This window comes from Schistocerca americana, chromosome 7 (genome assembly GCF_021461395.2).
Source record: "Schistocerca americana isolate TAMUIC-IGC-003095 chromosome 7, iqSchAmer2.1, whole genome shotgun sequence".
Taxonomy (NCBI): domain Eukaryota; kingdom Metazoa; phylum Arthropoda; class Insecta; order Orthoptera; family Acrididae; genus Schistocerca; species Schistocerca americana.
In genome coordinates this window covers 272567986-272592651 of record NC_060125.1, presented here as the reverse complement: position 1 = coordinate 272592651, position 24666 = coordinate 272567986, and the positions used below count along the sequence as shown (strand labels likewise).

Here is a 24666-nt window from a genome sequence, read left to right as displayed (position 1 = left end):
TCTTTCATTGTCTTTCCTGTCTATTTTTCACCGTCCCTTCAAACGTCTGTTACATACAATGCACATAGCTTCTCACTCATATTAACTTGTGCACAATGTTTTAGTAGCAATCTCTGTCTTGCATATTACCCTGTCTTCCACCTTTAAGCACTCAGGATTTCAAATCTCATCCAATGCGGTCCCCAACAATCAGTCTTTCCTTCTCAACCTGTGCGGTAAGTCTCTCCTGATCCTCAGTTCTGGGTGACTTCCCTAAAATCTCCACTTTTTCTAGACCTTCCCCTTCAACCCTTCTGCCTGAAGAAAGAGCCACTGACTCTGAAAGCTTGCCTGTCACAACAGTCTTTTATGTGTGTGTTATGTCGCCGCTTAGTGAGTAGAATTTTTACCTACATGCAGTTTGTCCTTCCTCGGCACATTGGCATCTACCAGCAGAACAGTGCAACATGTCACACAGCTCTCAATGTATGTGCGCTGTCAAGAATCCAGGATGAGTTTACCATACTTGGGCACCAAAGTCTCTGGAATTAAACCCTGTGGAGAATTATGGGATCATCTCGATCAGGCTGTTCGCACCATGGATGCTCAACCAATAAATCTAGTGCAACTGGCCAAGGCACTGGAGTCAGCATGGCTCCATATCCCTATTTGTTCCTTGCAGAACCTCATTCCACTCTTCCTACACGTCTCACAGCAGCCCACTATGCTGGTGATTGCTCAAGGTTTTTACCAGATGGTCATATTTATGTGAGTGGATAGTGTAACCTTTATCCTAAGTTTGATAAATGATATCCAGTTTCTTTCATTCTGTTGCTGTTGCGTTTGTGCACATTGACCACTATGTTCCATTAAGAATCACCCAATATTATCCCGAAGCTCTGCTTCTCAGTAAGGTGACACCTTTAACTTCAAGTTTGCACTCCATCTCTGTTTAGCAAACAGTTATCATGCTTTAGCAAGACCTACTTCATTAACTTCAATAATAATTTCATTAGTTATGATTCATAATTACATTTAATGCAGAATTTAAGCCTACTAAAGCATTATCAATGACCAACCACTACTTTAATAAATCTCAAAGTTCTTAACATTGTGCACACAATGCATGTTCTCTTGAATGGTGGAAATGCAACAGGCTGTGTATGGCCTTCCGGATTAATCTGAGAAATTAAATAAGTAAATAAATAATGTTTGGGCAGTTACTGCTATGAGTGATTGACAGCCTTCTTTCAAGGCTGCAGTTAATTCTTTACTTTTCTGTAGCTGCTTCTTTGTTTCTATTTCAAGTAGGTGTTTTTCAATTTTTATCATAATTGTAGTAAAAGATATCTTAATAATATGACCATGGTTTCACTGCAACCTATTTCCTGTTCCCATCATCATCACCTATTTAAGAACACCACTAAATTTTAGGTGTGCTACATTCTTTGGCAATATGTGTCCATGTTGCTCTTACATATTTTCTAATGCTGTCTACCCACTTCCCATTAAATTGTTACCTTATCCTTTCTCATGTCTTGGAATCCAGCAAAGACTACATACAGTCTTATTCTCTTGTTTACAGTCCTGCACACCTCTATTTCATTTTCATTGTCATCATACTCACGTCTTCTGTTGCAGTCTGTTTTGTGATGTTTTTTAGTAGTCAGTCAGTTGTAGCCTCCAGGTACAATGATCAAGAGTGCAGATGTATTTAAATTGTGACTGCTTCTCTGGTCCTACTCAGTTATAAGTTACTGTATAATGTATTCAAGTGTTTATGGCTGTGTATAGAGGTAAGTATGATTTGTAGTTTTCTAGTATTTTACTGTATCTCTTTTTCTTTCTTTTTAAACAGGTCATCTGATGATGATTTATTAATAAATGCAAATTAGTAACAATACTACTTGTGTGGCACGAGGCTGAAATATATAATGATAAAAACAGTAGTGAACTAATACTTTGTTAAAGTACACATCACGTTGGAAGGCGGCCCAGTTTTCAGCCGTTCTGCACATCCCCCTCCACTAGCCACTGGCAACCAATAATATTCATTCTCTTTCTGAGCAGCTAGCAGCGAGTTACAGCTAGAAAGTGAGAATTTCGCTCCGACATGCTGCACTGTTGCCGTGCTTCGCGACAACCCAATTATTCATTCAAGTGTCAGTTTTTTTTATTTTTTCTCTTGTAGCGGTATAGGTGACAATGTGTATCTGTAAATGTTGAAGTGCGATTTAAAGAAAAAAGAACCAAGTGACTGCAATGAATGTGAAGTGCTCCACAAGCAAGTGAGGGGGATTATTTACCACATTTATTAAAAACAGCTTTGAATTTGAAAGCAAGTCTCTGACTGTTGACATTTGAAAATACAAGAATGGACTCCAGAACCATTTGGTGTCAGCAAGAGAACTGTAAAGAGAATTGTAAATGAAAGTGTCAGACCTGTAGGAAAAGTAGAAAAAAGTTGCTTTCGAGTCACCTGGAAAGCATCGAAATCACAACGAACCTGTAACACAAATGGATGGTTTTAACAATCATGTTTTAATGTGCTCCATGTGAGTGATGAATGCCCGACATCACAGAAACGTGTTACAGGTATGCAGGAGAAAACTAGCTTCAATGGTAAGCGCTTCAACAATGTAAATAATTTTTAGAGACATTGGTTACTGATATGTTAGGAAGAGAGTTTTTAATTCAAATAATTGACATAGGTGCAGCATGAACTACATCCCGTATAAAAATTCATGCGACAAGAGAAGAAGGTAGTTAAACAGTGTATTACCTTGGTGAAACATGAGTCAATTAGTCATTCCATGAAGGTCTGCTGAAAAATGAGTGATGGTACTGGCGGTTTTAAAGTTCTTATAGGTATAGGTTCTTAGACAAATATTCTGCATGCTGACTCCTCGTCTGGTTTTGTTTCTGAGATAAACTTGTATTTACGTGTAAGAAAAACAGCAGTGACTACCATTCGGAAACAAATGCTGTCAGTTTTGTGACGTGATTTACAATTCTTGTCATACCTTGCTTCGAAGTCAACACTGCCAGTTAAAACTCAATTGTTACAGAGAAAACACCAAGTATAAACACCAGAAAAGTGGATATTTTTACCTAGCTTAAAAATAAAAATATTAAGTATAGTAAAATCAGACTCGTGCCGATCTCCTGCAGTTCGTTAATTAATACAAGTCATGTGACAGAACGTGACTTCCTGGCACGTGAATGGGGTTACACAGTTTTGCATTTCCCCCCGTGTCACTGACAGTTTAGCCCTATTGAATAAATGTGGGCAAAGGATAAGGGTATGTGGGAGGGGGGGAGAAAAGGGGGGAGAAAAGGAGGGAGGGAGAGAGAGAGAGAGAGAGAGAGAGAGAGAGAGAGAGAGAGAGAGAGAGAGAGAATTGCCTTTTGGTATGTGAAATGAAGGCTGATTCATAACACAGTCAATGCTGACTACATGGTGATTGAATAGCTTTCACACCCAAAATCTTGTGAATTGTTTTGTGTACTATAAGAGTGGGTATGTGAGAATGTCGCAAACTCAGCCCCTACTTTTACATTGCAGCAGAACTCTCATCTTGAATAGTATGTCATTTGGAGCAAATCTAACTACTGTGAATTACTGTTAGTACCTACTCAACTAGCACAGAGGTACATTAAAATTTCCTGAAACAGTATGGTTTGGTCCAACCATGTTTCTTGATGATGGATGACCTCATGCAGGGACACTCGTTAACAATTTGTTGAAAGATTTGTTGTGGTCTTCAGTCCTGAGACTGGCTTGATGTAGCTCTCCATGCTACTCTATCCTGTGCAAGCTGCTTCATCTCCCAGTACATACTGCAGCCTACATCCTTCTGAATCTGCTTAGTGTATTCATCTCTTGGTCTCCCTCTACGAATTTTACCCTCCATGCTGCCCTCCAATACTAAATTGGTGATCCCTTGATGTCTCAGAACATGTCCTACCAACCGATCCCTTCTTCTAGTCAAGTTGTGCCACAAACTCCTCTTTCCCCCCAATTCTATTCAATACCTCCTCATTAGTTATGTGATCTACCCATCTAATCTTCAGCATTCTTCTGTAGCACCACATTTCGAAAGCTTCTATTCTCTTCTTGTCCAAACTATTTATCGTCCATGTTTCACTTCCATACATGGCTACACTCCATACAAGTACTTTCAGAAATGACTTCCTGACACTTAAATCTATACTCGATGCTATGGGAGGGAAATCCTACCTACAACCCTGTGTTCCCCAACCATCTCCACCCCATTACCATGTGACTCTCTTTTCGTCGTTGATCCCACTGATCTATACACCAACATCCCCCTTACCTATTGCCTTGTCATATTTGAACACTACCTTTCCCAGCATCCTGCCACCTAAAACACACTACATTTTTCTTTATACACCTGACAAACTACATCCTTACCCGTAACTACTTCATCTATCTCAACCTCTTTATGGGCTATTTAGAGGAGACTGTCCTAGCCATTGAAGATTCTAACTCCCTTGTCCATTACAGGTTCATTCGTGAACTCTTCACAACCTGGGCCGAGTGACAAGATAATGCAGTCTCTTTCCACTTCAACTTCAACACTTTTCTTCCATCTGCCTCCACTGTCTGCCCATTATGCCACCTTTCTGGACATACCTCCACATCTCCCACTAAAAATCAATGGTCCCTCCGTTTTGATAGTAGCCATCTCATCCACATTAATATGTGTGTCTCATATGTGAAGGTCTTACTATGGTCTTCAGAGGCAAGTATTAACCCCCCACCCAAATCCTCTCTCAGAAACAAATCTCATGTGCAAAAGTGATACGTGCCCCTAATCCTATTACTGCATGAATCAGCTGCAAAGGAGCACACCCCATCCCTTAAACTCAATATCACCCGGTCTGGAACAACATAACCACATAATTCACTAGAGTTTCAACTATTGTACTTGTAAATGATGGACATGGTACCCACAAGCCTTCCCACTTCCCCCAAAGTGGTATTGTTGTGGCTACCCAGTCTATAAAGTATCATGATCCATCCTGAGTAGTACATCATTTTGAGCAAATCTGACTATTGTGAATTATTGTTAGTGCTTACTCAGCTAGCACAGAAAAGTCCATTAAAATTTCCTGAAACACTTGTTAACATTTTGTTGAAAGACTGTGGGAGAGAAATCCTACCTACAACAATGTGCTGTCCGTATATATCCTCCAGACCTTAACTTTTTCTGCAACTGGAGAAACTAATGCACCAACATTATTTTGTGGTACCAGGAAAGGCCTGTTGTCATCAATCACACACTGTCTGCAGCCTAGATGAAAATGAACTCCTAAGGGAATAGGATAACTTCCCTTATAAAAGAACACAAATCGCTTCCTTCATCGTCTTTCAACCATTACTACTTGGATCCCTTTTCATTGTTGTTGATCCCACCGACCTATACACCAACCTACTCCAGCATCTTTTCACATATGTCATAACTCCTCTAAGACCCAGCTGCAAGACATGTCCTGTGCAGCCTTCCAACACATCAGATTTCAGTCAGATCACAGGCATATCCTATCCTTATCATAAGCAAAATCACCTGTAGAAAGCATTCATATCATGCTACAGCTCTGGTCTAACTTCTATCACAATCTCTTATGTGAGTGTGACAAGAAATCAGCAGCCCACTTGAGTGAATGGCTACTGCCAAATTGTGACCAAGAGCAGAATTGGGCACCAAGTGGCAGAATATGCAGCTGAACACAACTTGCTTGGCTTCAGTGGCTGCTTCACTAACGTGATTACTCCTCAAAATATCATCATCTCCAAACTACTTAGTTGGAAATTGTCTTCACAATACATTCTTCAGTCCCACAATCCACCTGGCCTCAGTCTCCACCAGTCCCTTTCCAACATCCACCTCCAACTGTATTCATGCCCCTTTGTTCCTTCCCCACACTTCATCCACGTCACTCAGTCTTCGCTCAAACCCTTCTCTGTTGCACTTCTGACTGGAGCACTGGGTCTACGGTCATTTGCTATTGTAAGAAAATGAAACAACTGCAGCCGTCCTTATGATGTCATTTATTGTGTGGCTACGTTTCGTCACTGCAGTGCACCATCTTCTGGCCTTAGTTGATGCTGAAGGGGTTAACATCATCCACATACACTATGCATCAGTGGCCAACATAACCAGTGTACGCAGACTACCTGTAACTATGATGTTGTCTTTTCAATCATCAACTGTCAATTCATTGTTGACAGTTGATGGTTGAAGAGACGACATCACACTTGCAGGTACTCTGTGTACACCAGTTATGTTGGCGCATCATGCATACATATGGTGTTAACCCCTTCAGCATCAACTGAGGCCTGAAGACGGTGCATTGAAGCACTGAAACTGTTAGCCACTCAATAAATGGCAACATAAGGATGGCTCTAGGTGTTGAATTTTCTTACAATACTTCTCTGTTGTCCCCCACTTCTGTATTCTATGTCCCTCTCACAGGCCTCTCCTTACATCATTGTGCACTGTACACAACTTCCAATGCCTGTGCTAGCACATGCTCACCAGCACTATTCTGTACATTATCCATCTCTCCCTCCCATCTGTCAACCATTCTGCCCTCCAGTCCTCCCTTGCATTCTCCACTTCATTTCTTCCATCACTCGTTCCACCAGGTACAACCTCACACTCTAGGTGAATTGTAGTGCTGGTGCAATGAAGTTGGCTGCGACACTGTGTATTTGGTAGAGCCAGGTCTCTCTCTCTCTCTGTCTCTCTCTCTCTGTTTGTGTGTGCATGCATTTTCAGTACTAGTTAGCTCTGAAGGAGGACATCATCCAAAAACTTACTTTCAGTCTTGTTTATGTGCCTATCGAAAGGTCAGGCCTCGACTACACAATGATTTTTTATCTTTATTGCTTGTATGCTTTTATTCCAACTAGTATGTTCCACATTATTTTTATGGAGACATTTAAAGACATCACCTTCGACATGGCTCCAGATAATACAAGTTATTTTTGTTGTTATGTTGACAGCACTTTTGTCATCTGAACATGGGACATGAAAAACTGGGAGAATTCTTAAAACACCTGAATGGTATTCCTGACCACATCAAGTTTACTACGGAAGTAGAAGTAGGAGATGCATTGCTCTTTCTTGATGTACTCGCTTGCTGGAAAACCTATGAGCACCTCAGCCACAGTATCTACATGAAAACTACACACATGGATCAGTACCTGGACACTTGCAGCCACCATCATCTGGCACAGAAATGTAGCATTCTGACCACCCTCATGCAACATGCTAAAGTTGTCTCATAATGCCTAAAACCTGTCACTAGAACTAAGCGACCTCAGAAGATTCTTCTGGAAAAATGGATAGTCACTGCCAGGTATCCCAGAGCATTTCTGGTGAGACGCACAGTGAAAACGCCACCAAAGAAGTGACCAAGAAACTTGCGTTATTGCTTTTCTGTAGCACATTATTGGGAGTTGTTACCTTTCTATGGCACAGTGTTGGGAAAGATTAACCAACTCCTGAAGACACACATTATTCCATCAGTGTTAAGGTCCTCCCACCCAAAAAAATCCCTGTGAAGGATGAGTTAGGGTTCCGAACACCTGGAATGTGCAAGATACCGTCTCAGTGTGGCTGCTACTACATTGGGCAAACAGTGCACACTGTGGAGCAACGCTGGACGGAACATGAGAGGTGCTTTTACGCTATCCTGAAAAATCAGACTGGCAGAACACACTTTAGAAAATTGACAGCACATTATGTTTGATGAAAAATCTGTCATTATGATGACCCACGGATTTTGGGGTATCTTTATGAAAAAAGCTATAGAAATAAAAATATTTGGAAACACATCAGTGAGCTAGGCAGTTCACAGGTCAGTACACACTGCAACCTGCTCATAGCATGGTTGTAGTAGGCGTGACAGACGTGCGACGAGAACATTACCATGTTCGGCAGGCACAAGTGATGTCACAGCCAGCAGTGCGACTATTAATGGTGAGGCCATGGTGACATGGAAGTCATTTACTCTTTGACAGTGGACGGGAAGAGATTTATCGAAAGCTCGTGGAATTTTAACCACCTTATGCATCTGGAAATCTGAGAATATTTTATTAGTTTACATTGTTCATCAAGGGGCAGGAATCTGCTTTTGTTCCCTAAATGGATTTTTGCACTTGTGAACCACTACTCCTTTTACCAGTTACCAGCTCTTTACAGTGCATTCCTTACATAGGACCCTGATCCCATTCCTCATCTCAAATGGCTTATCTGTTGACTTACACCTTACACTTTGCTGTGGCAGGTGCAATGTGTTTTTAATTGCTTCTGTTCACCAGTAGACAAATAATTCCAGCTCCTGCAGTGTAAATAACAATGGCTATCATTCCAGACCACACTTCAACAGAGTCCTCTCTGAATAGAAATACAGTCACTGTCAGTAATTGTAATACTGTCTATTGGAAGACAGAATATAGCTCAAAAAGTCATGTCTGTCATGTAAACTTAAGACAGTAAACTTTGTTTGCAGTACTAGATCTTCCAGTGTTCTGTCACTGCCCTGTTGTAATACTAAGTAATGATTCTATATGATGATTATGTTGCAGGTTGTAACATTTAAGGCTACATCGCCACAGAGGACTGAGCGCAAGGACAAAGTTACAATAGCTGAGCAGAACTTCGGCTCAGTAGCAGGTGGTGGCTCCAACACTTGGTGTGAACAAATCACAATCCCACCATTACCACCATCTAATCTTAACAACTGTAATATCATTGACCTGGAATATGATTTAAGAGTAAGTTGTCTTGTTCCTTATGTAAAATTTATTGTGCATGACGTCTGAAAATAAAATATGAGACTATTTTACTAGGTTATTATGCAGTGTAAATTACACATGCAGTTTGCTTTTATAGACTGTCCCATTGTGAAATTTCACAGCCTTGTAACAGGCAGTCCATTCTACATAACACTTCTGGTGTTCTAGAATTGAAATTTTTCTCAACTGGCTTGTTGTTCAGAAATTGTCTTTTCAGGTTCTTTGTGAGTTTCAGCAGGAGAAGGAAATCACATGGAATATTTGATTAATATTGAGGACTAAGGAACACAAGAACATTCATAATCATTCATTAAACAAGAACAAAGTGTGACAGGATGAACTTTTTTGGCACAGGAAGCATTTGTGTATGATGCTTGATCTGTTACAAGTGACACTATATTGAGACCCGTCAAATACTCCTCAGTAAAAATGCTGGTTTATCGTTTCATCTTGAGTCACACCTTATTAATGGATATCAGTGTGTGGTTGCATACTTTTTTTTTTTTTTTTTTTTTTTTTTTTTTTTTTTTTTTTTTGCTCATTCTCACATGTTTCAACTGTGGCCAGATTGAAGTACATCACTAAGCTTTGGTGCTTTGTTACTGGATCGTATTTGTAAACCTCACTAGTAATTGTGTGTTATCTTCAATCAGACCAAAAATATTGAGACAGGCCCTCACATTACCTTTTTGCTCTTGAGAAAGATTTTTCAAAGTTCTCTCTGAGTGCATTTCCCTGAACAGGTATGGATTTATTAAAATCTTATGAGTGATGGCAAAGATGCACCCATGGTCTAGGCGTAGCTTCTTTGACTAACAATCAAAATGTCCTCGGTCCCAGTTTCAAACCACACCACTGCTTGAATTTTGAATAAAAGTTATCAGCGACAGTGGCTAAAGACTTCTGGCATAAGAAGTTGCCCCCATTCTGCCAGCAACCTGGTCAAAGAGGGTGGAAATGGACAGTGGGTCAGGCTACTCTCTTGCCCTTGGGGTAATAAACTGCCCCTAAAAGGTAGAAGAATCAGCAGTGATCAATGGCATGAGGATGCAGAGGGCTATGGAAACCACTGCATTAAAGACACATATTGTGTATCTGCAGGATGAAAAAAAGTGCCTTGATGATCTCTCCACTGGCAAAAGATTTCAGGCTAGCCCACCATTTGGATCTCCAGGAGGGGACTGCCAAGGGGAAGACGACCATGAGAAAAAGTTTGAATAACCAATGAAAATGTAACAGTCTACAAGTTGTTGCTAGGACTGTCAGAGGTTCAAATGTAGTAGGGAAATTAGAAAATCTGAAAAGGGAAATGCTAAGTTATATTTAGATTAAAGTTCAGTCTTGATCACGTTATGTCTGTTTTAATGAGTAACTGGTTTCGGTTTTTTCTATAAAACCATCATCAGACCCATTGGCTCCCTTGGGTTGGTAGGTGGAGCTCTCCTTGCTGCTGTGCAGTCAACTGCAGTTGACCGAAACCAGTTACTCATTAAAACAGACATAACGTGATCAAGACTGAACTTTAATCTAAATATAACAATTAATTGATCACTGTATTCCAAAAATGTTTACCAAAATTGTGGAAATGCTAAAGTCAATCAAGGTATACTTGGACTCAATGATGTGAAATGGAAAGAAGATAGGGATTTCTGGTCAGATGAGTATTGGCAATATCAACAGCAACAGAAAATGGTATAGTGGGGGTAGGATTCATTGTTAATAGGAAGGTAGGGCAAAGACAGAGTTGCTGTGAACAGTTCAGTGGTAGGATTGTTCTCATCATAATTGGTGGCATCACATTATATTCAGTGGCATTCTGGCTCAAGATGCTGGAGTTGGCGGTCATGTGTGCTTGAGGTGCGCTTGCTTGCATGTATGAATTGTGTGTGTCTCTCTTTTACGGATGAAGTCTGTGGCCGAAAGCTTTTTGTAAGTGTCTTTTAACTGTGCCTGTCTGCAACTTAATGTTTCTTCTTTACGGTAAGTAGCAATCTGTCTTTTCTTATATTGTTGTAATTCATAAATACTTTCATTAAATTCTTTGTTATGTAAGGATAAAAATGAAATTGTTTGTCAGGTGTTTGATATTATATTGAAGTGCAGGATAGTTTGAAATAAGAATGATCAATTTATCATTTTTTTATATGTTGAGCATTAAATTAACTTTGCAGATAATGTCTGATATCAACTGTGAAGCAACAGTCATTTGCAGGCCTACTGCATGAACACTGTTGGAGGTCTGTGTGCAGTGTCTGATTTTATTTACTTTTCCTTTCTTTCTTTTTTTTTTAAATTTATGGTTTTAAATCAGAGTTATACATATTATCAACAATCGTTATTTATGCTTTGTATATTGAAATATGTGATGTCAGTGGTTACTTTATGTATTCGTAATCCTTCTTCTTTAAAAAAATCTGTGCATTGTGTGTTTTGTCACTTTAAGTATATAACTTTTGTTCGTAAATGAGGTTTCAACTGTTGCTATTATGAAGGCCACCTCATGATCGTTAGTTGGATGGATATGACATGGGCTACCATTCCTGACAAAATATGCTGCACTTGACATAGCAGTCCATTAACTGTGAGGAATTGAATAGTCTTGACATCAGATAAAAGCTGCATGCTCCTTTTTTCAGTACTTGATACTTGCAGCTCTAGCTGAAAAATATGTCACATACACCTAACCTAAATTTGAAAATTGACAGTCTCTAAACTGTCTCATTCCATGCCATTTAAATATGCATTCATGCCATTTAAATATGCATTCAAATAATCCATGGAACGTGCAACTAGTCCTTTGTTTTCTCTTCAGCTATACATACATTCCTGGTTGTATACTTCCCTTTTACGAAGGAACCAATTTACTGGATTTTAGTTAAGATTACTTTTTCTTAATTTTACAGGTTGAATGCAAAGTGGCGGGATTCTATCATAGAAACTTGACAGTAAAGACACCTATCATACTTGGAAGCATCCCACTGGCATCCTACCAGTCACCTGTTCCATTGCAGAAACCAGATAGTGAGAACAATGGAGCAATCATTCCAGATGGCCCACCCACTGACCCGAGTGGTGACCACCATCCACAGTATGGACCTGCTGGTCACCAATCCCCAGGAGGGTTTGCACAACCACAGTGGGGCCCTGCACCTCCAGGTGAGTATTTGTTAGTGGTTTGATGTTATGTGGATCATAATTGTGATCTCTCTCATGATGAGGAATGTGTCATTTAACATTATGATACACTTTGCCAGTGAAGATTATGGCAATTTGCTTCACATGATTATTTCAAGCCTCTCCTTTTTTTAGGTTCATCTAGGAGGAATTTTTAAGTGAATATGATTCCAATTTGTGTTTGAAGTTAATTGTATCATTTCTAGATTCTTTTTATCTCCTAGCAAGTGGGGAAAGATTTTTATGGCTGAATACCTCACTCCTTCATGGCACACTAAAGCTGAGTGATGGACAGTGATCGATGTTACATGCTATGAACTTAATTGCTATGAATACATATTATTAATTAACAGAATGCCAGAACAAACACCATAATCAACTTTTTCTGTTGTTTGTTTGAGTGTGTGCGGCGAGAGTTCAAAGTGCATAGATTTGGAGAGCACACATTATGAAAATCTTAACTCTGTTACATGAAGAAATTCATGTTACCACCATATGGTGTTTTTAGTAAATAATGCTTTATTGAAGACTAGTTTTGATACAAGTTCCATTTTAAAGTCTACAAAAAAATACGTTATAATAAATATCTTGGCAGGATAAGTTGAACATTTGCCCTGCAACAGGCAAATCTTAGACCTTTTAATATGTGCCACACAACTGTGACAGGCCTTTGTCATTACATATGATTTGATGTGGAAAATATGTGACAGTGGTACAGATGATTCTGATGTAAACTTTCTTTACCGAAACAACTGTTACCTCAATACGTCATCTTCTGTGTTAATCGAGCCCTCTGATAAGGAGAGGTCCTCATGGGTGGGATCAAGTTTTTTAACCATCTGTATGATAATGTACATTAGAGTGCCTGGTATCTCACCCTGTAACCATTCACCATGGTAGGCCCTCACTTGTGAATAAAAAAAAAAAATCATATTTTTGAGTTGCGTGCTAGAGCCTTAAAATTGATAGGCGTTCATAAAGTGGTGCTATTATGTAGGAGTTATCGTGTTAACCTGCCATGCAGGAGATTGCGGGTTTGAACCATGTCAGATACTTCAATTTTTTTATTTATAAATAGTTATCAAAATTACTTTAATCATAATTTGTATTTAGTGAACTGGTTTAAATGTAATTTTTTAAAATTTGTATCCCTTTGTCACATCATCTTGATCACTTTTTGTGTTATTTTTGATTTAATTTTTTTCTGTCCACTCATCTTAGATTTTCATCCATATTATTGCTGCCATTATTTCAGTTCCTCATTTTGCACATTTATTTGTAATCCATTCTTTCGTTTAAAAGTTTATCTTGTGTTACTTTGTCCAAAATGCAACAGGAATTTGTGTTTTAGTGTTCATATGACAATTACCACCCAAAAAGATGCACGTGTTGTACGTAACGAAAAATACATATTTGATGATGCCAATGCACAGCCAATATAAATAAATTGTTTTGTCTTTTGTTTTTTAACCTACAAATTGGCATTTTTAAATCTATAAATATTGTGGTAGGTAAATAAAAATAATTAAAATTAAATGCATAAAGATTCCAAATGAAAACAGTATGACAAAAATGGTTCTGAGCACTATGGGACTTAACATCTATGGTCATCAGTCCGAAAACAGTATGATAAGGAGAAAAAATAAATGCAAATGAAAAAGGTAACACAGCGATTAAAATGACTTGCAAAGAATTAGAAATTTAATGTCACTGTGTGTCGACAAATTACTCGCAAACCAGGGCACACCAGGGTGAATGGCTGCAGGGTTGCCACCTTGGGCCCTAACCTGTATGGTTGCTTCACGTAATAATGTACATAGAAAAGTAAATGTTGACACTAGTGTGTGAAATGACATGATGTTTTATTGAAATCAAAGAAGTGCATAAAATGATCAACAGATTGCAGTTCATATGATACAAAAACAATAATTAAAATAACAATTTTTTAGCAAAAATGAATTTCTTGATAATAAGTGCTCAACATGTTGGCCATCATTCATCAACAATCCCTATAGTCGAGCGACAGTGTTGTGAACAACACTGTATAGCATATCAGTAGATATGGTGATAGATTGCATCAGATGTTGTCTTTTAGCATCTCTAATGAGGTCAGACAACTTCCAGCTTCAGGTAACCCCACAACTGATAGTCGCCTAGATTGAGGTCTGGGATGTGGGAGGCCAGGCATGATGGAAATTGTGGCTCATCACACAATCCTCACCAAACTGTGTGTGCCAGGTATCTTTCACACTTGTAGTAATATGGAGTGGAGTTCCATCCTCCATAAAAGCCGTACCTTCCAACAAGTGTTTATCAGCCAGGCTTTGGATGATGTGATTTTGTACCTGTGTGCTAACAGTCTGAAAAGTAGCACCCCACATTTCCTTGAACAAATGAATTCTATCATGATTGATGTGGTAAATTTACACCACACAATGACTTTCTCATCATTCAGTGGAGTGTTCTGCAACAGTTCTAAGATTTTCAGTAGCCCAAATTCTTTAGTTGTGGGTGTTGACGGATCCTGGGATTGTGGAATGGGCTTTGTCTGTCTACAACATGTTAGACAACCTTTTTTTGTAGTGCCCATTCATAATGACACTGGATTTTGTACAGATAGCATTGGAGAGTACTCCCTAATGTGTGGAATGGTGGTGCAATGTGCGACTTCATGAGTGCTACCTCACCGTTTGGAGATCAACCCGCTGAAGTCTGCATTTCATCCTCGACTGTCCGAGCAGCAGTAGCACTTGTGTCTGGTTGTCCAAGTCAACATTCCACACTTTCTGGTGCATCTGATTCCCTCCCTCATTACAGCACATTCTCTCACTACAGCTCATGTGATACACAATTCTCATGCAACGTGTTGCTTCCCAGATCCATATGTTGGCCAATTTTTGCTCTGTTTTGCGGTTCTGGAAGATGCCATGTCATTTCAGGCACGTGTGTTAAATTTTACCCCTCTGCCTACATTATTCTGTGAATTCATCCATTTTCAAATATTAATGGACTTTTGGGTCAGTGTGTATAAATAGAAATATATGTAGGTTGCTGGTTACTTTGCAGAAGTGAAGCTTTCTGCCCCTCAGATAGAAAACTATATGAGAATAGATCACTGCTTGCCAAATATAAGAGGCAGTGAGTCGTGATCAAGTGCATAGAAAAGGACTATAACATCTGAGCTGCAGCACAGACTTTAATGAAGATTAGTTAGAATTTGGCAGGACATGTGGACATAGTTGATGGACCAAGGAAGTTGTTTTCTAGATTGAAATAGTTAAGAGAAGTCCAAGATGGCGATGTAAGCATAGGGTTGGTTGATGACGTTAGAAAACATACAATGACAATATGGCTGTGTACAGCTCACGACTGTAATGCTAGGAAAAGTGTAGAGGAGGCCTTTATCCAGCATTAGCTGTCAAATGATTTGCTGCTGCAGATTGCAATTATGATCCATTCAGTAAGTCTTTTACGTGTCAGGAATGTTATCTTAGCTGTGAAAGTGGCTAAATTGAAACTGTTTGCTCTCCAGGTCCTGCAGTGTCTCCTGGAGGACAACCTCAGAATCCACAGTGGGGCCCTGGCCCAAATGTCAGCCCATCTGCACCACTCCCTACTGGGGGTGCTGGTGCTTGGGTTCCTCCAACTGGGCCCCCTCAACCAGGACCACCTGCTGCCCCTGGTGGAGCTCTGTACCCTACACTGCGTGAGTAGCTTCCAGTATTATATCCACAGTGTTCTGGCATCTGCAAGAATATAGAAAAGTTGCAAATCAAATAACAGTATGCATTGGGATAGATTGCTACTCACCACAGGGAGGAGGTATTGGGAGGTATTGAACACCAGAAAATCACGTGTAATAGTAGAGTGTTAGATTTTTAGTTATCAGACAAAGTCTTTCATCAGACTGCATGCACCCCTCCCCCCTCCCCCCGCCACACACACACACACACACACACACACACACACACACACACACCTCTATGTGGTGAGTAGCACTCTCATAATTAACACTGCTATTTCATCTGGGGTCTTCCATTATTTGTTTCAAATGAAAGTTAAAACAATGGTGTGCATCCTTAACTGCTGCCTATTTATTAAAATAAAATGTTGACATTCATGTTTGATTTTTACTGTCAATAAATATGGACACATACACTTCTTTAAAAAGTTCTTTTTAACTGGAAAAATAAAAAGCTGTTTGGCTTGTTGTGACATGACCACTACAAAATATAAATTTTTTGGTTATATAAATGTTAGTGAACTCTGTGATGCTGCCCATGGGTCTCACTTCTTTAATGAAACAATCCCTGAAGGATGGAACTGAGGGTGGGATACTGCTCTTGTGTTATAAACATATGACATTCTTTAATAAAGCATCAAGGTGGTAAGAGTCTATCTGTTTGTGATGCAGTGAAAAGAGGATGACATTTGATGTGATTGTGGACAAGCTTTATAGACAGATTTCTGCAATAGACATACCAAATTTTCAGTTGATGTACTTGAATTCTCAGGCACATCAGGTGGTGGGACAGGATGCCCTGAAATCGAAGATCTGAAATAAAATAAAATCAGTAAATTTCAGTCTGAGGAGTTAATTAAGTAATACAACATAAAATTATGCTCATGTCCCTCAAAACTGTTATCTTTTCCAATGGCTTATCTGTTTTTTTTTTTAAGTTGATGATCTAAACTTCAGCATATGTGACTTCATTTGTCACGACATGAACTGTTGAATTATTCTCTTTATTGTGTAAAATAAATTTGTTTAAGCAAAGGACAAAGGGTTTATACATTTAATTGTAATGTAAATTTGGTGGAGAGTCAAAAATAGACAAATCTCTATGGAAATAATGTTCAGCATTTCTCCTTGCGTCTGTTGCCTTAATTGTCTTTAGTATCCAGATGAATGATTATTTATTGGTCTCTTATCTTCTGCTGCACAATTTTTAATTTTTATTTACATGATAGATTGTCATCCACTGAAAGATTTGTAACTGCATGTTGATACAATAAATTTACAAGTCAAACATGTATTAAAGAAAACTGAGAAGTCTGCTTTAGGTTTTCAGTATACATATTCTTCTAGGAACAGTCAATAGAAGTGATAACTGATCTAATGCAGTGCATTTCATATGATAACCCAGCCAACAAATAGGTAGAATAGCAACTGCTTATTTTCTGAATCAGTAGAGAATCTACAATATGTAAGAGTTTGGTAGGAATACAACAGGCAAGATGGAACAGTGGTAACAGTGCTGGGTTGTTCCGAAGAAATGGGCCCAAATTGTCATCTGGTATTCTTATTTTTATTTACTGCAGTTTTCCTAATCACTCCAGAGGAATGCCACCATAAATCATTCAGGGAGATCATAGTCAATTTCCTATCATATCTTTGTCCAGCGATGATATAATGCATGTCACATTGGCCTAATTTTGAATTTTTTATTTTATCCAGCTCCAGAGTAATTTTTTTCTTACACTTCTCCTAGTCTTCAGTTTGGAGCAATTTTTCTCTAACACTTACTTGCCTAACCTGTATTATCCTTGTCTTTCCTTTGATAAAGAAACTATCTGTATTTTTGAAAGCTGGCGATTTCATAGTTTATTTTTTTAATATCTTTGCCCTAGGTGCTGTGAGTCATAATTATACATTTGTCTTCTTTACCCATTGTCCACAATATGGTTTTGCTTGAAAATTAAACTGTTGTCTTTTCATTACTTTCTTCAACGCGTCTTTTAATTTCTTTAGCAACTATATTAATATTCTAACTTTTTTTTGTTTCATGTACTTTTAAGGGACACGATTTCAGTGAACTCTCATATTTCTGTTCAGATATACCCATTTATTATGGTTGCCATAAGTTAATGACCGTGATGTATATCAGTGTGAATTGTGCAACCCATCTTCATAAAATTTCTCATTAGTTTTGTAGTTGCTACTGAGGCAACTGCTTGTTGGTGAGCAGTAGCAACCACAAAACTGATGACTAAGCTGTAAATTGTTTATCTATTTCTCAGCAAAGACATAATTCAAAGAACCTTAGTGCAAATCATTGTGTCTTGAATGCAGTTAACTGCCTGAACTCCAGTTTTACTCTTCTTAGCATCAAAAGCTTCCACTGCAAACTGCTTAGCTAGAATCACAACTTCATAGAAACTGAGAGTGTCTGATTTTTCAGTACTTCGTTCATTTGTTTCTGTAATATGTCATCTGAGAATGCACAGTAATTTTACTATCAAAAAGTTTAGTACGTAACAAAACAAATAAAATCACAAATCAACTTACATCTTTTACTACATTTTTTACATAGTCACCAACTTTCTCAATACATTTTTGCCATTGTGGTCACAGTTTCAACATGCCCTGTTTGTAGAAGTCCATGTGATTGGAGTATAGCCATCTTCAGACTGCTTATCTCACTTCTGCATCTATCACAAAGCATTGGAGGGCCAGAAATTTCTTCATGGGACCAAACAGATGAAAGTCCGACGATGCAAGGTCCGGACTGTGTGGTGAATGCACACCGTTAGCAGTAATATTCTGGCATTCGTCACGAAAGGCACAACACAACCAAAGTTTTAATATAGGCTGCAGCATTCACAATGGTTCCACATTCAGCAAGTCCACCAGTAACACACCATGCAGATCTCACAATACTATCCCAAGCACTTTCCTAGCAAGTTGAGTAATTCAGAATTTTTTTCGTAATGTGGAACCAGCATGATCCCATTCCACACAGACCTGCTTGGTTTTGGGCACACAACTCGTCACTAGTAACGATTCCTTTCAGAAACATGATGTAACACATTAAGTGAACCAGGCTTGTCATTCACTGGCCCTTGTGGTTGTCAGTCAGGCTCTTAGGCAACTAGCGAACACTTACTTTACGAAATTTCAGTGTGTCATGAACAATATCGTACACCGCACCATAGGAAATGTTGAATTACTAAGATAAGAGTCACAATTGCCCACGCCAGTTATTGAAAATTGCTGTCTCAGTGGCTCTGACATTCTGTGGGGTTGCAGCTGTTACCGGCTGCCCAGAATGTGGCGAATCAGTAAATTTCACACAGTCCTCTTGGAAGAATGCACACTATTTGGAGACATTGTTACAGTCCATACAGTCGGTACTCCACATGCCACACATGTCCTTGTGAATTTCACTCAGTTTATGCCCTTCGGCCCACAAATACTGAACTACACATCGCTGTTCTTCACAAGTTGATGACAGTAACATGCATACCATTTTTGTTTCGTAGTTCAGGGTTCTTTTGATAGAACTGCACACAAAAACAAAATACCCTCTGTAGCGCAAACTTCAAACTACATTGTCATCAAATTTCAGCATTCCAACTGCAATACCAGGGAAGAAAAAAAATGTAGTGCATTGCTTTCTGATCTTCCCTCATACTTCCTGAAAATCACCGGAGTAGCAACTGAAATCTGTTTTCTACAATGTTCATTAAGTCATGCATATGAAGATTGAAAAAGCTCCATGTTATAAATAACATTTGTAAATGGTGAATTGCTGTCTTTTCAAAAGTACACTACAAGAACCACGACTGTAGTAAAGTTGTGAGTTATGTAGTTAACTACAGCAACCAGCACAAGTATGGTTTTCAAAAGTTTATTGGTTCAAACTGTTATTGGTTTCAGGTTTACTGCAAATCCATCCACAGATGGATCGTACAGATTTTTTTGCTTTCCTTCTGGGGCCTCATTTTGTAGTCATTATTAGTTTTGTGTGGTAGTGTAGATTCCTGTGTGACATATTCTTCATATATTTGTGTTATACGTTTTAAAGTTGACAGATTGTGGCATGTGTGCTATGTGTAGCAGGAATAATAATTTGTAGTTAGGCAGTTTTGGACTATTCCTCACTTCCTTAAGAATTTTTTAAAAATGTTTATTGGTATGCTAGCAGCTTCCCATGTTTACCACAAAGCTAACAAGTTTTTATTTTCAATACAGCACAACCCATGTTTGCTGAGGGGACTTTTGGTGGTGCAAAAAATATTCGAGATCCATCTGACAACCAGTACACGCAAGGATCTCAGGAGTTCACTCCACGTTATCCAGTGTACAACTTTCAGCCACCTCAGCAATGATTTTAAAGAGGAAGAACATTTTTTTTTTTTTTTACAATAATTTGTATTGCTCTGAATGTGATACACTAACATAGCTAACATCTTTTGTCTAACATGCAATACCATACTCTCGTAAATGGCACAAATGTTTTCATTTTTTATCATCTGGTTGTTGGGACAAGCTTTTTATAATCTGACATAACTTCATAAACATCAGTGAAAACTCTTAAACCAGGAATCTCAGATTTTTATTTGCTTTGAATACTAACTTAACAGATTTACTGCTTTTTATTTCTTTTACATGTGTACAGAATGAATTTTTAATTATTAACAGCTTTGTAGAAGCTAAAAGTGTGCATACTGTTTTTTTTATACAAGCATAGTCAAGACTGCTCACATATTTGTATACAAATTACTTTTAAGACTTTCTTTCAAGCTAGGAAATTGTTTTATAAATGTTGCAAAGACCAAATATGAAAGAATATGATGATACACGAATGTGAAACTGTTAAAGTAAGGTACCATATAACTTCATCAATATTTCATCAAACAAAGTAAATAAATACTTATTAAACTGAGGAACTTTACCCTTAAGCCTTACCCTCAGGTTATCATGTAACCCTATTTGTTTTTTGCTGCTGTTCTGTCATTTCCTTTTCTGGTATACTATGTAAAATATTCCATTTCACACTTAGGCAGCATCAAAAAAAATTTTCATTTACTTATGTAGATCTGCTGTTACAACTGTTTGTCTGTTCTAGTACACATATTAGATGTCAAATTGATGCATCATACTCACAGGCAAAATTTAATTGAAATTAATCTGCTTCTCTCGGATCCATGTTGCATCTTATCCCTCTTGACACCAATGAATAGTTTCGTGATGTGTGTGTGTATGTTGTTTGCAAGTTATAGTTTCTTACAGAGAAATAGTCATCATGTTAGAAGTGGTTAGTTTATCTTATGTTATTGCTACTTAATTTTATCTTTTAAATATGTAGTGAGAGAAATTTGAAGAAGCGTGTGCCCATGAATACAACACTTACAGCAACTACAATATTTTTTCATGTGTGGCTTACAGAGTACTAATTGAACCTGATATTTCACAAGCTTTTGTTAATATTATTAGTTATTTATTATTTGGGAGAAGAACCTTGTAACTTTAGCCACAAATTAAAATTATTGTATGCTAATGCTCCTTCCTGTAACGAATACTTCAACCTCCCTTAATATTCCTTTTCCATTTTTTAAAATGTGGAGATCAGCCTTCCTCAATTATTTTTGTCAAGCCAGCATCACAATAAATCCCTCTCTGCTTCTTTCTCCTCTTTCATGGCCTTCCATTTTCATTTTATCTTTTTCATAGTTTCATACATTCTGCTCACAGTTTCATACATTCTGCTCATCAACTGTTTGAGCCAATAAAAAACTTTAATATTGTCAGTGATACCATGTTTCAAACACATTTTTTATGCTCACTAACCATGCTAGTTTTTCCATGAAAGTAGGACAAACAAGAGAGGAGTAAGTTTTTTCTGGCAGCTATACCGTTACGCCAATATTCTGAGTCTGATAATCACTACTTTACTGTGAAAGCTCTCTACAGTGTAGTTTTTTCTGCTTTCTTGCATACTACTAGCTATCTGTTGGCAGATATTTTTAACTGAGCAGATGAATGTTTGAGGAGGGCCTCTATACAGCCTTCCTTCCAGTCTGTGTTAAGTGAACCTCATGAATCTTCCAGTTATTTGACCATGATGCTGATAAAGATGAAATAGTCCTTGAACATACATATCCTTATGTATAATACTTTGTATACATGTGTGCACCTAAACTTTTGTTTCCATATACTAAATAACAGATCTGACCCTTATTATGATTTCATACTCATTCATTTCAGTGAGTGCGAATATGTTTATAAGCACAAACTTTGTATAGGGCATTCCACAAACATCAATGGAAAGTAAGTTGCAGAATCCCCACTATGCAGCAAAACCAAAGCAAATAAGTTCTCAGTGTGAACAAAATTCTAGACATGCACAGTTTATTGTTTTGTAATGTGTTTATTGCTTGTTATGTAGAAATGTAGTAAGGGTTTTGCTAAGCAGATGTACCTAAATTATCAAACATATTTTGAGAAAATTTTACAAGATATGACAGCTTATAACATGTCCATAATTTGGCATGTTTTATTATGAAAATAACTGAATGTTCCTACATTTATCAAGAAAATTAACAAATATCTTGCAGGATTCATTAGATCTGAAATGGCTTGCATAATTTAATTTTTGTTATATGTAGAGCATTTAAAATATTATAAATGACTGAAAATGAAATAGCTGACTGATGAAAATACTCTGATTTCTCACTGTGATCTTATATTAGTTGCTTCTTTTATTCAGAAATAATTTGTGATGAATGAATCTGAAACTGGAAGAAAAAATAGTTATTTTTGGCTGAAAGCTCATAGTCTATATTCTTATGTTATAGATTTTGCTCATTATTTGTCCATTTGTTTTTTAATAAATTCAGTGTATTTCACCATACTGGTAAAAAATGTTAATAATTATTCGAATTTTAACTTCATGGTCCATTATTGTTATACCTTTTAATAGTCATAAATACAAAAGCTCGTGTTTTAACTCTGCTCAGAGAATTATGTTTTTAGTGACAAAATGATATATAACATATATTATGAGATGGAATTTCTGACCAGTAAGATGCACTAAAATTTTTAGTACTGCATATAGATACACACAAAAATACAAAAAATTATCCCATCTTTTGGAACTATTGGTTCCTTACTCAGGTAGGGAAGAGGTACGGAGGGACAGGAGTTGAATGTTAGAAAGGAATGATAGGTTCTCAGACCTCAGGATGAGTGTGACCTGCCAGTTGTGAGGACAAGGGAGACAAAGATGTGTCTACAGGCTGTACTAAAATTTTTCATCTCCTGAAAATAGGAACTGGCCAGCAATTCTGCCTCATATTTTTATAGCTTTCACAAGTGAACTCTCCTTTTGATACATGTAATGTATGTTGGTAATCATAATATATTTTATGACCTGTTATGATGGATCCACGATCCACTTGTCTCATGTGTAGCAAGCAAGCTGTACTGGCACTAACGAATTTTTCTGCTTCATACATATCTGTTTCTATAACTTAGCAATAATTTTGTGCATTAATAAGATTTATGGGTTTAAGATTTACTCAGCCTTTAAATGCATACTAACAAAGCATTTACCATGTTTTTCAACAGTTAACCGAGACTTGAGCACAGATATTTTTTTAGATTTTTGTGACTGATCTGTATAACTTGACATTTTTAGAGTTTGTCTATCTTGTCACTGGTGACATGTTATCTGCTTTAGCTTGGTACTAGCTAGTAGCTTGTGTTACTTTAGAATGGTTGAATTTTTGTGTGGAGTGTTGTTCCCACACATAATTGTTTTATATTGCTTTTCACCTTTTGTTTGCATCACTTATATTTTGAAATGTAATATGACTGTTCAGCTGGTCAGAAATATATGTATACTTCTGTTATTTGTCATTATCTAATTTTTATTGATGCAGGACTCTGCTCTGGAATTACCAAAGCAGGATACATAACAACATGGGTTATAAATGGGCAAGGACACAACTTTGGTGCTATTAGTTCCTGTTTTGTATGTTAGCTGTGTAGTGTGAAGAACCTGTGGTAATAAGCACAAATTTTGCAAGAATATGGAAATTAAGGCTGTAGTTATTCTTGATCCAAGGATACACTTTTATGCCACAGCAAATCCATGCACACTATTCACACTTTTGAAGTCTGTGAGTTTGGATACTAAGCTTTTATGAGAATAACAAGACTCTGGTGAACATTTTGCAGCTATATGTTAAATGTGACCTTAAAGAAATAAAATGCAAATTTCCAAAGCATCTTATGAGTATAGCCTTCTTAAATTAATGTTTTTTCCATTTCTTTGACACAACAGTGCAAACCTTAGTCAGGGTACGTATATCATTCAAAAACAAAAAAAAGTGTTTTACTTGAAGTAATTTAAAACTGTGTTGCCTCACTGAATTTAATTGCTGTTGCAAAGAAGTGTAATATTAATTTGAATTACTTTGTGCTTTGCTGATGAGAGAAGGTTGATAGCAATACAATATAGGTATATATAATAAAGCTAAGTATAAGGCGCTAGTGGCTCGAAGGTTGGATCAGTGAAAGGACTTTGAGAGGAGAGAATAGCTGTATAAAGATGCCAAGGAGGATAAATAAATCATTTAAAATTCTTGATAAAATTATACTCAGTATGCTTCCAGAATGAAATTTTCACTCAGTACCAGGGTGTGTGCTGATATGAAACTTCCTGGCAGATTAAAACTGTGCTGGACGGAGACTCGAACTCGGGACCTTTGCCATTCGCTGGCAGGTGCTCTAGCACTGAGCTACCCAAGCACAACTCACGACCTGTCCTCACAGATTACTGGCGAAATTAAGGTTATGAGGACATGGTGTGAGTTATGCTTGGGTAGTTCAGTGCTAGAGCACGTGCCCACAAACATTAAAGGTCTTGCGTTTGAGTCTCAATCTGGCACACAGT

The 24666-nt window shown here is 37.8% G+C and overlaps 1 protein-coding gene across 1 annotated transcript in view; it reads left to right on the top strand.

The window, feature by feature from the left end:
- The window catches only part of LOC124621907 (arrestin domain-containing protein 17), a 55321-nt gene extending 31701 nt beyond the window's left edge, over positions 1-23620 (top strand). Inside the window, exons 5-8 of the mRNA XM_047147406.1 lie at positions 8600-8788; positions 11713-11965; positions 15516-15689; positions 19959-23620. Coding sequence (XP_047003362.1) covers positions 8600-8788; positions 11713-11965; positions 15516-15689; positions 19959-20095 — 753 coding nt within the window. The 3' untranslated portion in view covers positions 20096-23620. The remainder of the gene's footprint in view (positions 1-8599; positions 8789-11712; positions 11966-15515; positions 15690-19958) is intronic.
- Positions 23621-24666: the final 1046 nt, after the last annotated feature.